This window comes from Nematocida minor, assembly GCF_024244105.1.
Source record: "Nematocida minor strain JUm1510 chromosome Unknown 7879, whole genome shotgun sequence".
NCBI lineage: Eukaryota > Fungi > Microsporidia > Nematocida > Nematocida minor.
Window position 1 is genome coordinate 41,538 of NW_026250394.1, and position 15,559 is coordinate 57,096.

The 15,559-nt window shown below is 39.9% G+C and overlaps 11 protein-coding genes across 11 annotated transcripts; 9 read left to right on the forward strand and 2 right to left on the reverse strand.

Annotated features, from left to right (window-relative positions):
* Positions 1 to 104: 104 nt before the first annotated feature.
* NEMIN01_1058 (large subunit ribosomal protein L37e) lies at positions 105 to 356 on the forward strand (the record flags this gene model as incomplete). Its single annotated transcript, XM_051477000.1, has 1 exon — positions 105 to 356. The coding sequence occupies one exon, from the start codon at positions 105 to 107 to the stop codon at positions 354 to 356; it is 252 nt and encodes an 83-aa protein (XP_051332960.1).
* A 405-nt stretch (positions 357 to 761) lies between these two features.
* On the forward strand, positions 762 to 2,087 carry NEMIN01_1087 (uncharacterized protein; the record flags this gene model as incomplete). The annotated part of the gene is made up of 1 exon (XM_051477029.1): positions 762 to 2,087. One exon carries the CDS (start codon positions 762 to 764, stop codon positions 2,085 to 2,087), a length of 1,326 nt encoding a protein of 441 aa, XP_051332989.1.
* A 616-nt stretch (positions 2,088 to 2,703) lies between these two features.
* NEMIN01_1088 (uncharacterized protein) lies at positions 2,704 to 3,660 on the forward strand (the record flags this gene model as incomplete). The annotated part of the gene is made up of 1 exon (XM_051477030.1): positions 2,704 to 3,660. The coding sequence occupies one exon, from the start codon at positions 2,704 to 2,706 to the stop codon at positions 3,658 to 3,660; it is 957 nt and encodes a 318-aa protein (XP_051332990.1).
* Positions 3,661 to 4,286: 626 nt separating this feature from the next.
* Positions 4,287 to 4,985, reverse strand: NEMIN01_1089 (uncharacterized protein; the record flags this gene model as incomplete). The annotated part of the gene is made up of 1 exon (XM_051477031.1): positions 4,287 to 4,985. The coding sequence occupies one exon, from the start codon at positions 4,983 to 4,985 to the stop codon at positions 4,287 to 4,289; it is 699 nt and encodes a 232-aa protein (XP_051332991.1).
* A 34-nt stretch (positions 4,986 to 5,019) lies between these two features.
* On the forward strand, positions 5,020 to 5,583 carry NEMIN01_1090 (uncharacterized protein; the record flags this gene model as incomplete). The annotated part of the gene is made up of 1 exon (XM_051477032.1): positions 5,020 to 5,583. One exon carries the CDS (start codon positions 5,020 to 5,022, stop codon positions 5,581 to 5,583), a length of 564 nt encoding a protein of 187 aa, XP_051332992.1.
* A 539-nt stretch (positions 5,584 to 6,122) lies between these two features.
* On the forward strand, positions 6,123 to 7,790 carry NEMIN01_1091 (uncharacterized protein; the record flags this gene model as incomplete). Its single annotated transcript, XM_051477033.1, has 1 exon — positions 6,123 to 7,790. One exon carries the CDS (start codon positions 6,123 to 6,125, stop codon positions 7,788 to 7,790), a length of 1,668 nt encoding a protein of 555 aa, XP_051332993.1.
* A 569-nt stretch (positions 7,791 to 8,359) lies between these two features.
* NEMIN01_1092 (uncharacterized protein) lies at positions 8,360 to 9,520 on the forward strand (the record flags this gene model as incomplete). The annotated part of the gene is made up of 1 exon (XM_051477034.1): positions 8,360 to 9,520. The coding sequence occupies one exon, from the start codon at positions 8,360 to 8,362 to the stop codon at positions 9,518 to 9,520; it is 1,161 nt and encodes a 386-aa protein (XP_051332994.1).
* Positions 9,521 to 9,987: 467 nt separating this feature from the next.
* NEMIN01_1093 (uncharacterized protein) lies at positions 9,988 to 11,592 on the reverse strand (the record flags this gene model as incomplete). Its single annotated transcript, XM_051477035.1, has 1 exon — positions 9,988 to 11,592. The coding sequence occupies one exon, from the start codon at positions 11,590 to 11,592 to the stop codon at positions 9,988 to 9,990; it is 1,605 nt and encodes a 534-aa protein (XP_051332995.1).
* Positions 11,593 to 11,688: 96 nt separating this feature from the next.
* Positions 11,689 to 12,876, forward strand: NEMIN01_1094 (uncharacterized protein; the record flags this gene model as incomplete). Its single annotated transcript, XM_051477036.1, has 1 exon — positions 11,689 to 12,876. One exon carries the CDS (start codon positions 11,689 to 11,691, stop codon positions 12,874 to 12,876), a length of 1,188 nt encoding a protein of 395 aa, XP_051332996.1.
* Positions 12,877 to 13,354: 478 nt separating this feature from the next.
* NEMIN01_1095 (alpha,alpha-trehalase) lies at positions 13,355 to 15,202 on the forward strand (the record flags this gene model as incomplete). The annotated part of the gene is made up of 1 exon (XM_051477037.1): positions 13,355 to 15,202. One exon carries the CDS (start codon positions 13,355 to 13,357, stop codon positions 15,200 to 15,202), a length of 1,848 nt encoding a protein of 615 aa, XP_051332997.1.
* Positions 15,203 to 15,283: 81 nt separating this feature from the next.
* Positions 15,284 to 15,469, forward strand: NEMIN01_1059 (uncharacterized protein; the record flags this gene model as incomplete). Its single annotated transcript, XM_051477001.1, has 1 exon — positions 15,284 to 15,469. One exon carries the CDS (start codon positions 15,284 to 15,286, stop codon positions 15,467 to 15,469), a length of 186 nt encoding a protein of 61 aa, XP_051332961.1.
* Positions 15,470 to 15,559: the final 90 nt, after the last annotated feature.

Sequence of the window (15,559 nt, forward strand, 5' to 3'; positions counted from 1 at the left end):
TGGATCGGGGTACTTTGCCTGCTATCTTCTGAAAACAGCTGTTTTCTCTCTTTGGTTTTTTCGGTTTTCATTTTATTTTTTTACTTCCCTGTAGTTAGTATAGAATGACAAAGGGAACAACAAGTTTTGGTAAGAGAAATAAGAGAAATCACATTCAGTGTCTTAGATGCGGCAACGAGTCATACCACAAGCAGAAGAACAAGTGCTCTAGCTGTGCATACCCAGAGAGAAGATGGAGAAACCCAGGATCACCAAAGGCTGTGAGCAGAAAGACCCAGGGAACCGGAAGAATGAGACATTTGAGAAAGTACATCAAAATTAACCAGAAGAAATCCATAGCAAGCAACAGCTACTAATAAATTAATTATGACTACTGTTTATTTCCTCTACTGTATTTGAAAAATAGCCGTGAATGACTCTGATCAAATGGGCACAAGTCTTGCACAATATTCGCAAAGTATTCTCTAGTATAGCTTAGACTGCTACATGGTTGCTTTTCTATCTTTGCAGCTCATATGTATTGTCATACTGCAGAAAAATGAATGCATAGACAGCTAGTTATACTCTCAATTTGTAGCGAGTGGTAGAAAGTGTTGAAATTATCTAAGTTGATCATGATGACAGCTAGTTCTTTCTGACAGTAAAAGTGTATTGTTGGAGTGTGATTAGTCTCTGGTATGAGTGGAATTGCACTCTGAGAATTAATTAAGTTTGTTTTTTGTGCGACAAAAAATTTACAGAAAATCAGAAAGAGCTGTAGGATGATTGATAATTTTATAAAAGAAATACAAGAGTACGTTTACATAGAAAAAACAGAGGATTTCAAAGTTTCGCTGAAAATGAAGAAAATATGCAGGGAGGCCTGGATAGAGTACAGAGAAAACTACGAATCTCATAAGAACAGTAACGTTTGGTTTGTTTCTCTGCTGAATGCTATCTCCTCTTTATTTCCAAAAGACCAGAAGACAAACATCATGTCTATTCTGGACACTGAGAAGGCGTGCATAAAGAAAGTCAACTGTTTTGATTTTTTAATGGCGTTTGATAACCTGGTGCAGGGAAAACTGCTGATCGAAAAGATATTTGCGTTTGATCCATCCTCTTTAGAGCTGCAGAAGCAGAAGAGAGCTCTTCGTTTAGTATGTGAGGTCATACACCTTGTAGTATCGAAGGAGCTGAAGTGCCACATGACGCTCTGGCACAAATTCTTCATGCACTCTGGGTCGTCTGAGGAAAGCTACAATCTGTGCAAAAAAGAGTACGATGAGATAATGTGCATATATGTCTATCAGACAAAGATAAAGCTTCTTTTGCTTGAGATAAGCATGGTGCATCTTCCCATTGTAAGGCCGGATGAGATACTAAACACGCCTGCAGACCTTTTCACGAAAGAATCAGAAGACGGAGTGTCGTATATCCAGGAAGTTGCTAGAATCTCTTTGCTGGACGACGTGGAAAAGTGTCTAATCAAGTACATTTTTTCGTTTTACTCTACTTATTCAGAAGAAAAGCAAAACTGTCTCTGGATTCTGAAGAGATACAGGGTTTTTCAAGACACCATCTTGGAGATCATAAACAATTTTGTAGAGTCGCTGCGCATGGACGCGTACAACTTTGTGTTCCCAAACTACAGAAGCGACTCAAAGAAGGTAGATGCATACTTTGAATCTCCGAGTCTGCTGGAGGACAAGGTAAAAAAGCATGGAGTAGTCAGAACATTTGTCTACAGAGAGAGACTGTACTACTTTTTCAGAAAATGGGATGAAAAAGATCGAATGCTACTAGAACACTTCAAAAGAGTGATAAATAGCACGCTGAGAGAGATAGGAGTGATGTTTAAGATGCCTCTTCCATCTGACTTTGACATTGAAGCATACATTAAACAGCACAGAAAAGAAGAAAGAAAAAGAGCTAAATTGCACGTAATGCCGTATGTCCTATTGAAGCAGAAGATATTTACGTTTAAATTTACCAACTTTGGTCCATCTGCGTACTACATAAGAGACAAATTTAACAGTGTAGCATACAAAAAAGAAAGAAAGCACAAGTTTCGGTTCATCAATAGATTCATAGATATATGCCACTAGCTAAGCAACTAGTATTATTTTCCATGCTCACTGCCTCTGATAAAAACAATCAATAAACTCATGTATCTTACTGAAAGATCAGAGAGCACAACTGCTACTCTCTTTTGTTCCACCATCTGCAGCTTGTAATTATCTTTCATTCAATGGCTATATAAATAAACATTGTACAATACTGCAGAAGATCTAGTTTATGTCAACTTACGCATAGTTCACACCAAACCAATCAGAAACTTATTCTAATCATCAATCATTGAAGTGGTATGCAACCATTCAAGTATAAGCCGGCTTAAGATACCAGCTATGATTGGTCTATGCTCTGCTATAGCTGTACGTATACTTAACTAAGTGCTACGATCTGTTCTAGACTTACTCTGCTACTTGTGATGACTGTAATTTGGGAATGTGATTTAGAAGTACAATTAGTGATCATCTATGATGCTCATTGTTTAGTCTATTCTTCTGTTTTGTCCTGTATCTTTGGTCGTATAGACTGCCAGTGCTTGCGCTCTCCTAGACAAATAAATAATTTCAAATAAACCAATTGTCTCTTTTTTTGCGACATTCTGGACCAATAATAGTTTATAATGTGGTTTTAGTTTCAATTAATAAAAAAACAATGAAAACAGAGGCAAGAAGTTTTGCAGAACCAACGGACAATAAAAAGTCCAGAATAGAAAACAGAAGAGTGTCAAAGGAGGCTCTGGAGCTGAAAACGATACAGCTGGAAGAAAAGCTCCCAAATGACATTGATAAATCCATAGAGCTGCGAGACATCCTCGTCCTGTGCACTTCTGAGAAAATTAATATTACGAAATTATTTGGATTCTTCAAAGAAAGAGGGACCTACAACGACATAAACATCTACTTCAGAGACTGCATACACATTATCGTGCACGAGAAGAGACAGGGCGACATATTCATATTCAGATACGGGGTGGTTGTGTTCTGGGGCGTGAGCGAGGAGACACGAGACAGGATACTGGCACAGCAGCAGTTCTTCGAAGAGAAAAGCTATCCAAAGGAGATAGTAGAGAGAGAAGACTTCAGATACGGAATAGTCAAAGAAGGAGCATCGATTGTCAATGATGTGATCTATCTAGACACTGAGTCATTGTACAACAAAATGATCATATCCAATGCGCTCGCACAAAGCACAAAGTTGGACGTATTCGAAGGACACGCAGAGAGAACGATTGAAAGCATCAGGGGCCTGCCTGATGAGATAGTTGCAAAAGGATTTACCACGAGAAAGAGAGAGGAAGTCGTTAAAATGATAGGAATATTGCACAGACTGAAGTTCAATCTGAACTTGTCCACGAACATTCTTGACACTCCGGAAATACTGTGGTACTATCCGAACTACACCTCACTCTATGAAAGCTTCAAGCTCTACCTGGAGCTAAAGAGCAGAACAGACATTGTAAACCAAAAGTGCGATGTAATTCATGAAATACTGAGCCTACTTTCCACGCACATAAATACGATCAGCGGAGAAAGACTGGAGAAGATTATTATTCTTCTGATCTGTGTGGAGATAGGAATAGGCTTGCTTGCACTGGTGTGGAGGCACTGAGTATGATAAGATAGCAAATGCCCTCAGAAAGCTAAACAAAAGTCATGCGATTATTATGGGCCCAGACGAATAAATAAATAAAGGATATTCTGACATTTTAGCTGTGTATTGAGATATGTTGTTGGTGGTAATGGTCTTTCAGCGGCAGTTTGTCTTGTCTGTTTAGATAGCATCATTGTATCTCTAGATTTAACCACCTGTTCACTTCTTTTATCTCTCAGAAAAGCCAAGTAAATGATGAGATGTAATAATAGAGAAGTACAGAGTAGACCATTATCCTTCTTATCACTGCACTAATGATCGAACAATTACAAGTTTTTCATCTGCTAGGACAATAAAGAGACACCGTCACCAAGTAAAATAAAATTTTAGGTAAAACTAAAATTATTATAAGAAACAGAAACACTAACACTTTCTTTGCTGTATAGTTTAAAATTTAATCGAAACATTTATATATAAGAAATTGAAAATGTGTGATTACAGAACACTGCAAGAGGTTGACAAGATGCAGTTACAAGGAGGCAGAATAGAATAGAAGTATATCCATTGGTGCATTTATTTACAGTTGAGCAGTATAATAAGCCGTTTATCTTCTAGAGCGTGGATAGCTTTGGAGGCTCTCCAAATTAGTTCAGTTCTGCTGCTATTTCATCAGCGTTGTCCATTATAAATTTGTCAAACTCAGCAATCATCCAGTTAGTGGATATTTTCACCTTCTTTTTTGCCTCTGTATCTACCACAGGATTGATGTGTCTTTTCTGCGGCTTTTCGTCGTCTACTATTCCCTTGAAGAATCCTTGTGGGGCGTTCTTTACTATTTCTTCAGCTGCTTTCAGGAGAGTGATTCTTTTTCTCAGATCGTTGTCCCAGACTATTTTTGGGGATGCTCTGGGATGGGATGCCTTTATTGCCTCCAAGTACTTCAGTGCCTCGCGTGAGTCGTAGAACTTAGCCGTTATTTCTTTCCCTTTTTTTACGACATCAGAAACTTCGTTCTCATTTTCTGCTTTTATCTCTTCTGAGGCCGTGTACGTGACAGACCCTTGGTTCTTATCCTCTGAGCAGCTGTCGCTGCCCTTTGGGATCTCTTTGAGCGATATTGCGTACTTCACTGTGAATTTATTTTTATCATCTACCAATGAGCTGTATGCCTTTTGTGCTGACCGCAGGTCGTAGAAACATACGAAAAAGACGGAGTGTTTGTTGTTCATTATAAAGTGCTCTTTTACCTCTCCGTATGTCTTGCAAGTCCGCAGTAGGTCGCTGTGCGAAATGTTTTTCGAAAAATTAGTAATGAGAATCGTACGGGTCACATGTCCGTCCATAGCTAAAAATAATTTTAGAAAACAGAAAACTTTTATGAACAAGAACCCATTGGAAAATATAGCTGATAAACACATTATAATCCTGCACAAGGGAGATGCTGTGATAACCGACGAAATGGACACATTCAGTGAGCTAGACCTGAGCAACAGAGATGAGCTGGCAGAGACCCTGGCTAAGATATACAAAATAGAAGAGTTTCCGTGCATTCTGGCGTACGGGGATGTGTATTCTATCTCCGATATGGAGGCAGTGAAGAAGAGAGAGGCAGAGTTCAGCAAAAAAGAGCTGGAAACCGCAATTGAAACAATAAAAAAAAATAAAAGAGTTATATTTATTAAGGGCACGCCTGCTAAGCCAGAGTGCAAGTTCACGCGAGAGTTCGTATCTCTTCTGAAGGAGGAGGGGCTTACAGACGAAAACTACACAAGCATAAACATACTGGAGTCGCCTGCAGTGAGAGAAGGAATAAAAGAGTATGGAGACTGGCCAACGTACCCGCAGCTCTATGTTGAAGGCGAGCTCGTGGGAGGCCTGGATGTGATAAAGGCAGAAAGAGCCAGAGGAAACATTAAAAAGTGTTTGGGACTAAAAGACTGATCACTGCCGGTATGGATAGTACAGCTAGTCATTATAGTCGTACACATCTTTAGTAAACAGAGTAGATAATAGAATCACATTCAGATGCATTTCCAATGTAGGGGTTAGTGCACTGGTTTGTGCTCTATTTTGTCTTGGTTATTGGTTTTGCTATGGCTAAATCTGTTTCTCATTTGAGCATTGACAACACGATTCATTTAGTTTAATCGGTCTGATATTCTCTGTTATAAAGAGTTTACACTTTAATAAAAGATCAAGTATTCTTTTGTGGCATTAGATAAGAGTGTTTCTACACCCTGTTCTACTTATTTACTGATTTAGCACTTTATTCACTGATTTTGTGCAACGTTTTGCTACTTTTGTTTTATTCTGCAGGCTAGCAACAGAAGTTGCCATGGAAGAGAGTCTGTTTATTTATTGTGGATCTGTGCGAAACGAGAGCATAAATACAAATTGGCAGTGTTTACGCCATGCAAGACATATCCCGACATCAGGAAGAGACCCATCACTTTGATCGATCATTTTTGAAGACAATAACAATGGGATCAATCAGGTACATCGTAAACATCCCCAAAAAAACATACACAGGAATAAAAAAGAGTGTGAGGTATGTAGCCAGGAAGACCTCAAAGACAGTCAAAAAAATAGTGAAAAAAAGAAAGCCCACTAAAAAATCAGCAGAATGTGCATCTGATGAGCCAGAATCTTTCAAAATACAGAACACCAAGGAAGAAAAGAACATTCCACAGAACATCAGTAGCTTAGGAGAGGTGAGCGCAGTGAATGCATCGCAGAGTGAAGCACTACAAGCCAATGAAACTACCGAAGTATCAGATATAGTGCCAGCAGAGACCGAACAAGTTAGAGCTGCAGAGCAGTCAGGAGAGCTAGTGGATGCAGCCCAGCCAGAAGAACCAGCAGTCAAGGCAGTAGATGCAACTCATTCTGAAAGTGTAGACGAAATTCGCATAGAAGCAGAAATAGCAGAAGGCTCAGAACAACAAACAATGGAAAAACATCCAAATGGAGCACAAGTCCAAATACAGCAAGAAACAGTTCGAGTTTTTGTTCCAAGGAAAAGCGATATCTGCATTTTACTGAAGAGCGTAAGGCGAGCAATAAGACACGCCAATCCAAGAACTCTGGACGTCTTTGCTCCCATTGTTCTCCTGTTTACAATAAAAAGCAACAACATAGAAATGTCGGAGCACATGAAAATGGCAGAACAAAACTACCACAAGGCAGTCAATGCGGACAACAACAGTGCTACAAGGCAGATAAACAGCACAAGATCACACACACTGCTTATGAGTGCAATAGAAGCTGACGACTACATAAAACTGTGGATGAACAACTGGATTGAGTTTGGGTGGTGCTATGATGCTCTGTGCATGAGTGTGATGGAGTCAATGCCAAAAGATGATAATGTAATGAGAAATAGGGCAGGCATAATGCTGTATGCAGCCGTGCTAAACCAAATAAGAGAACACACTATATCTGAGCTAAGGAGACTGGATGACGACACAGAAGAAATAGTTATTACCAAGACTGTCATTGTTGATGCCAAGGTAAACAATAATGATGATGTTTCTATTGGCACTGATGAAGCACCAGTTGATACTGATGTATTAGCTAAGAGTGAAGTGTTAGCTGATGCTGTAGCTAATGAAGTGTCTGAAGCAGTAGTTGAGACCAAAGTAGTAGCTATTGATGTGGTTGAGCTAATCAATACTGAAGTAGCAGCTGAAGATAAGACAGTTAGTGAAGTAGCTGAGATAGAAGTTGATGCACCAAATGATAATCCTATTAGTACTGTAGTTTCTGAGGAAATAGTTATTGATCTTAGTAAGGATCTCGTCAATAATGAAGAAGTATCTAAGAACGAAATAGATAAGAATGAATCAGAAATAGTCCATAGATTAGCTAGAAGAGAGCGAAGAAGCTGCATAGAGCCAGAAGAAAAAGCAGAAAAGGCTGAAGAACAGCCCGCAGATAAATTAGCAGAAAAATCAGGAAAAAAAGCCTCAGAGCCTGCAGCAATAGATGCATTTAACTTACCAGAGATATCAGCTGATGAAATAATGCGCAGACAAAGAAGCATGAAAAAAGAAGGAAAAGAACAGAAACAGCCCAGCACAGGGACCTCAAAAAAGCTGCAGAGATACGCTGCAAAGAAATTAAGAAATAGAAACAGAAACAGAAATTAATAGATGAAAACTCAAAACACACACATAAAGTAACAATTAGTTACACCGCAATAGTTAGATCGTTTATATGCGCATGTTAAACACCTTTAACCAATAAAAATTGCTGTAAATCCGATCTACTTTCTACGTCTTTACTAAAACTTACTAAACTCTGAAAATTATTTAATTTTTGACTAGACTCCTGTGGCATTATAATGAATGTAAAAATGCTACTGTAGAAAGAAGATAAGAAGTACAGAAAGGCAGAGATGCACTAACAGCTTCATTTTTATTTCTAAATGACCATGCCTCTTCAGACTGTTCTATGATTATTTTCACTTGTGAGTGCGTATTCTGAATTCATTGGGATGGCTTGAAGTATTCTTATGTTTGCATGAGACAGCATAAAACAAAACAAAATTGATCAGTCTAAAACACTTAGCATATCCATGCAATGTCTAAAACAATCTGAAAATGCGTGTGGTTGTCCAATTGTCTCTTTACTTACGCTCTAAAAAGAATCAGGAAACAAAAGTGTGTTGATTTTGTTATAGATTTAAACTATATAAGGAAGAGCAGATAGATAGCACATGAAAAGCATTCAGATTTTACTTTTAGCAGTTTCTGCAGCTAGTGCAAGCATGATGAGCCAAGCCCAGCCGTACAGCCCTAAGCAGCAGGGAGATGTTCCCAAGAAGTACAAAGAGGGATATGTCCCGCACCACGTAAAGGGAATATTTGGGCATGCAGCATCTAAGCTCGGCGGATTGAAGAGAAGTATCCTAGGAGGCGAAAAATGGGTGAAAGATGAAAACCATCCCATTCATCAGAAAAAGAACAGCATGAACAGCATGAACAGTGGATATGATTCTAATTATTCCAAAGGATACAATAATAAAATGGAGCCAATAAATAACATTATTTCTCCAAGCGGAATGAACAATAAGTATGGAATGGCATTGCCTAGTAGCCCATCAATGGGTAGTATGAGTGCTAGTCCAATGGGTAGTATGAGTAGTATGCCCAGTATATCTGGTGGTTCAATGGAAGGCAGCAGTATGATGAGTGGTGTGTCTGGTGGATCAGTGAATAACTCATCCAGTGCTAGTGCAAGTTCTTACGCTGGGTCGTCTTCTGGTCCCAGTGGCTCTGTTTCTGTGAGCGGGCCATCAAGCAATTCTTCATTTATGTCCTCATCAGACATTAAAGACGGGATAGCAGCTGCCAGTGTTATTTCAAACTACTATGACACTCTTGTCCAGAGAAAAGGAGCAATCGGTGGAATAACTCCCATTTCAGGCATTATGGCGTATCCTGTTTCAAACGGCGTGTACACCGACTACTGGGGGAAGATACAGTTTACCATGGGCCAGGATGGCGTGCTTGTGGACTCTAGTGGATATTTCACGGGAGAGCCAGTTGGATCAAAAAATGAAATACTAACGAGCGGGTATCTGTCTGACATAGGATTCTACCAGAAAAAGGGAATTCCAAAGGAAATGATGGACCAGAACTACATATCCACCAAGATGCTCATAGAAGAGATAGCCAGCGCCACCCAGAAAGACGTGCAGGCCCTCCACAACGAAAAAATAGACCTTAACTTTTTAGAAGGCATCTTTGACTACTTCAAAAAGCAGAAGAGAAGAGACAGGAAGAAGTCGTGCATGACAGTGTGCATATGCAGCAACAGCACATGCAGTGGGGCGTGCAAATCAATCAAGTGTGTAGAGCCTATGTATCTTCTTTGAATAAATCAATACTCCTTATAAATTATACACTGTACTTGTTTACTTTCTGTTTTTCATTGTTATTCAGCCTATGCTAATCTACCATCTTTCTGTTCTTATTTTTTGCTGTAATAGTTTGCTTTTTCATTTTCTAAAGTGTAGCCGATGAGTGCTAAAATAAAATATACTCTACAGATGCTGTAAAATGTACAAGTCGAGAGAGTGCAAAAATAAATATAATTTAAAAATTAATTACTCACATGCCCAAAGGAGAACTTGAGCTACAGGACCTAAGAGATAAATACGATGGATGTAACACGCTAAGTTAAAAACAACAGCTAATAGCTCTATGCTAGGAGAAATAAAAGATTGCCACTTTAGACAACGTATGATATAATTATTTATTTAATTGCATCTGCATATTCTGCTATTGTCTAGCATGTACAAATAATAGATAGAAGAAAATGTGAGACATTGCCATCGAAGAACTAGCGGTTCTTGAGGAGAGATCTTAAGTTATTCACTTCTAAATGGTACTCGTCATTTGCTTTGTTTGATTTTTCTAGCATGTCTCTATATTCGTTTACTTTGTTTCTCAGCTCAGAGATGATATCTGTGTATTGTTTCGATCTATCTGCTGTTGGCATGGGTTTTGACTCTGTGGTTATTCTTACATATTTTGTTGTTGTTTTTGTTTCTGTTTCTGTCTTAGTTTGTGTTATGTATCGAGGAGCCACTTCTGTTATTGTGGATGGCTTTGTGATGTATTTGGTCTTTGTGTCATGCTCTGTTATTGTTTTCACAACTGTCAATACTTTGTTGCTTTGCACTGTCTGTGTTTCCGCGGGCATAACCTGTGTCACTGTTTGCATTTCGTAGACTGTGGTGGGAACTGTCTTTTTCACGGTTTTTGTGGATGTTTGTGTTATCTTCACGTGTTTTACTAGCGGGATTGTAGTTACTTCTACCACCGTGGTGGGCTTTGGAATTACAACTGTTCTTGTGACCATCTCTGGTGCTGTCTGTGTAACAATTTTGTTTTTTGTTTTTGTCAGATACTTTATCTGTGTGATTGTGCTTACGAGTGTTGAGTACTTTAACTTGGTAAAGAGTACGGGCTTGCTTTTGGTAAGATAGCTGGTGCTTGTGGTGGTAGGAGCATTCTTTCTTATGTTCTTCTGTTTGGTGATAACTATCGGCTCAGTTTCTTTTTTGGGAGAGTCTGAGAATAGTTTTGTGGGCACACTGTTTGATGCAACTTTTCTAGTGGGCATTATTACGTTGACACTTTTTACGTGATTGTTCGAGTCATGGAACTCCAAAAGTATACCTGCATCATCTGGCAGCGGGTTTATATTTACGTAGTCTTTGTACAAAGTGGGCGCAACTGTGGCAGTTACAGTGCTGGTGGCAGTGGTTGTGTACGTAACTATTACAGGAGAGTTTGGCGGAAGAGTAGTTGTGACTGTCTGTGTTTTTACGTAAATGGATGGAGGTGCTCTGACCTGCTCAGTCTCTGTGCGAGGCTGCGCTGTCAGTATCTGGACACTTTTGAGGGTTATTGGCCTGATGACAGGGGGAAGTGTTTCTTTTCTTATTTCTGTGCTGGTTACCGTGATGGTGCTGGTGTTTGACACGGTTACTACCACGGTGGAGGGCGTGATTGTTATTTTTTTTATTTTTTCAACTGTAACCGGTACTTTTTTTGTAATTGTGTCTGTTTGTGTCAAAACTCTAAGAGTGTTTCTTGTTTTGGTTTTATAGAGGGTTGAGTAGACTGTTTCTGTTTCTGTGCTGCAGGTTGGCTCTTCCTTCTCCTCGCTGTTGTACTCCATGTTCACTGCTGGCCTTGGCAGATAAATAACTCTTTTTTCTGCTAGTGATGGAGGCATTATCCTGGGGCGTGTCATTCTGAAGGCGGGAGTCCTGTTTATAAGCACAGGATTGTTGTAGTTAGGCCGCACACACAGCAGGTTGCACACTCCTGTTGGATTGACGCAGGAGCAGAGAGAGTCTAGGCCTAGGGGAAAACAGTGCGCAAATTTTAAATACAACAGCGTATGGGCTATTATTAGAACGCGAACAAGATGCATGTGCGACCAAATGAATAAAAATATATAAAAAACAAATAGAAACTGATTGTTTGCTATTGCGATACAGTCTATAAATAAAGAGAGTCTGTGTTTCCCATGCGCAAAACAAGTGTGGGAATCATATTCAGCCTGATGCACGCTGTGCTAGCTGATTACACGGAGAAGAAGCTGGACCTAGTGAGCATGACCAATGACTCAGCGCGGTTGTACAACGGAATAAAAGAAGAGAAGTACTGGGTACTTAAAAATGGAAATTCAGGATCGATTCTAAACCTCAAAACAAAGAATGTGGACCATGACGAGTGGAGCTTTGAAATTGCGTTCAAAATGCCCTCCCTGAAGTACCCGGAGTTTGCAGGGCTGTACTTCTGGTACACCGATGACCCTATCAAACATGGAGGATTCAAAGGCGCGAATGGAAAGTTCAGCGGAGTGATGGCAGGGCTGGAGTTTGTAGGCAAGTCTGTGGACATAGTCATATCTGTGAACCATGGAGAGGCGGACTACACGGGAATAAAGCCAGAAGACAGCGAGCTGAAGGACTCTCCAGACCCAAACATCTTCAAAAACCACACTGACATGACTCTTAAGATAATTTCAACAGCTAAAAATTTTAAGATTGAAATATACGATAAAGACATGGCTCTTCTGTACGACAGAGTAAGGTACACGTCTATGACAGAAATAGGAACAAGACTGTCAGGGAAATACTTTGGGCTCTCAACTGACTATGTGAGCGCAAAACACGAGACAAGCTTCAAGCTGAAAGACCTCGCCCTATTCGAAAGAGAGGAAAGCGAGAAGTACATGGCAGATGCATACCACACAGAGGTGCACGATATAGTTCCCAGACTAGCACATGAGGTGCCTCATCCAGAGGAGGAGATACAGCACACAATATCAGGCATAGAGCATCTTACAAAGTACTTACGCGTGGTGCTTGGAGAGCCGCAAAGCAAGCCTGTAGCAGACAATGTGTTCTACATAAAAAAATCAGTGAACTTCCAGAGCGCGCACATTCTTGAGCTACGAGATGCGCTTAAGTCCGTTATAACTGTAGGCAAGAAGCACGCCATGGAAGAAGAAGTCCACAGACAGGAGCTGCTCTATCTAGTGCAAAGCATCGATAAAAAGATTTCAGAGAAAAAGGCTGCAGAGCAGCCAGAACAGAAACAGAAGGGACTTCCCGTTCTAGGGCTCGTTTTCATTGGCGCGTCTCTGTTTACCAGCGGGTTCTTAATAGGAAGAAGGTTTGCAGCCCAGAAGAAACTAGTTTTGCATTAAAGGAACTAAAGAGAAAAAATAAAGTGGTTTTGAAATAAAGATCAAAATGACAATTGGTGTTTTATTTTCGGATTTCTTCCTGTGCACTCTGCAAGATAAGATGTAGTTTAGGCATCAGTACAGTGTAATAAGTGCTGTATAGGGTATATCTATGCACTGCTCTCATCTTATTTTCAGAGATGAATGGGCGGTATAATTGATTTTTTACTATGGTTATTCTAATGCTAAAAATAAAAAGATGCAATTAAAATGAGTAAATGTCTAGCAGAGATAGCAGTGTTGAGTATGAATCAATGAATGTGCCAACACTCTTATGGGCTGTCAATAATTATTGATATTGATGAGTATTTACAATCTGGCGGTCTCTTTGGCTGGCCGGGTAACTAGGAAGTAAATACAATAGAGCTTATGAAGTATTTAATGAAATAAAACAAAACAGAGATCACGTATTTATACTTCATTTGTTTTAAAAATTATAATGCTCTATAAAGCGCGTATCTGGACTGTTGCTATCTTATGGATTGGGAGTGTGTTTGACAGTGTTCTGTGCAGTGCAGAAAGTACTTCTGTAGAGCACACACTCGAGCATAGTTTAAGTTCAAAGAAGAAAGACAGTTTATATAGAGATAGTAGAGAAAGTAGAGATAAAGATAGGAGAGATACAAGACTGTACACAAAGGCATACGCCATGGAAGAGTATCCTAACCTGTACAAACAGAAGACCACCAGAGAGATATGGGAGATGTTTGTGGATCTACTGTGGTTCACAGAGAAAAAAGACCAAAAGTCGATAGTAGACTCTCGATCAAACATCAGCGTGGAAGAGCTGGTGGAAAAGTACAAGAAAATTAAAAATAATGCAAGCAGTAAGGAAACACTGAAGACAAGAGTAGTGCAGTTCTATGATAAATACTTCATAAAGGAAACACACGAGAAATACTCAGATGACGCCTCAGAGGACAAAGAGAACGAAAATAGTGGAGAAAGTAAATATGCTAGAATGGAGAGAGGCATAAGAAGTATATGGAAGAAGCTTATAAAAGACATCACAGCAGAGGATAATGGCACTCTGCAGAGTACAATCACACAGAACAACAAAGTAGTTGTTCCAGGAGGGCGGTTCCAAGAGGCGTATTACTGGGACTTCTACTGGATGGCAAAGGGTCTGCACATAAGCGGTCGAACAGAAGAGATAGAAGGAATGAAAAAGAACTTCCAAGACCTGATAGATAAGTCGTTCGGATTCATCCCCAATGGCACAAGGTGGTACTATTCCAACAGATCACAGCCTCCATACTTCATGCAGATTCTCGTAGACTCAATGGAGGCCATGCAGAGACTAAAAGAAAGCGTGAAAGAACAGATGGAAAAGTACAAAAGAGACAGCATCGAAGAAAGCGAAAATAAAAAAATAAAGGATGAAATAGAACAGCCACTGACTGCATCACACGTATCAGAGACAGCAAACGAAATAACTGCACAGCTGGAAAAGGCTGAGCTGGAGTCAGCAGAGAAAGAGTTCGAGTTTTGGGACACAAAAAGAACAGTTACAGTCGAGGTAACAGACGGGCCACAGAAAGGAACAAAGCACAGACTCTCTAGATACAGCTCAGAAACCAAACAGCCGAGAGGAGAAATGCTGCTAGAAGACCTAAAAGCCCATGAGAACTACATAACTTTCTACAACAAAGAAGAAGAAGACAGTGAGTACTACAGACACATAGTTTCAAGCACAGAGTCAGGATGGGACTTTTCAAAAAGATGGAGAAGGTTTGACGATAAAATAAAAAAGTACGGATTTCTGCAGACGAACAATATAATACCCGTAGACCTAAATAGCATCCTAGTGAAGAATGCTCGAATTCTCTCAAAATGCTTTGAGAATACCGGAGATAAAGACAAGGCAGAACACTACAAGAACTTGGCAGACGAAAGAGCCAGAGCCATCGATGCCATCCTGTGGGATAAAGAGAGTAAACGATGGAGAGATGTGATAATATCGAAGAAAGAAGAAAAAGGGAGCAATAGCAGCTCAGAAGCGCTCTACACCTTTGCAAGGAAAAAAGATAAAGCATTCTACCACAGTGATCTGCATCCGCTGTACATGGACATAGCAAGCGATCCGGAAAACAAAATACTAGAAGCACATAAAAATATGATGTGGCTATCGCGCGATGGAATAACTCTGCCGTGTACAAGCAGCAACATTGCCGGCACAGCAGCAGAAAATAATCCGCTGCAACAGGACACAAGCACAAAAACAGAGGTTGATCTATTTCAGAAGGAGCATGAGAAAAAAGACCAGTGGGATGGGCATAATATCTGACCTCCTTTGGTGCAGCTAACAATAGAATATTTGGTCAGATCGAAGAACATAAAAAAGGCTCTTGATGTATCTGTTAGCTATATGGAGTGCATGAGCACACACTACAGCAGCCACGGCAGTCTTCCAGAGAAGATAGAGTATACAGACAAAGGAACAGGGGAGTACTCTGTGCAGGAAGGCTTTGGATGGAGTAATGGAGTGGCTCAGTGGATATACTACGTATTTGGAGACGAACTAGCGAAAAAAGACAGTGCAGATAGTCTCTAAAGAGATAGAAGTTCTTATATTTCTATCTATCTTTCAATGATTGTGGCATTCATGATTATCTCTGCAACTCTCTGAAAAAGTTTTCAATGG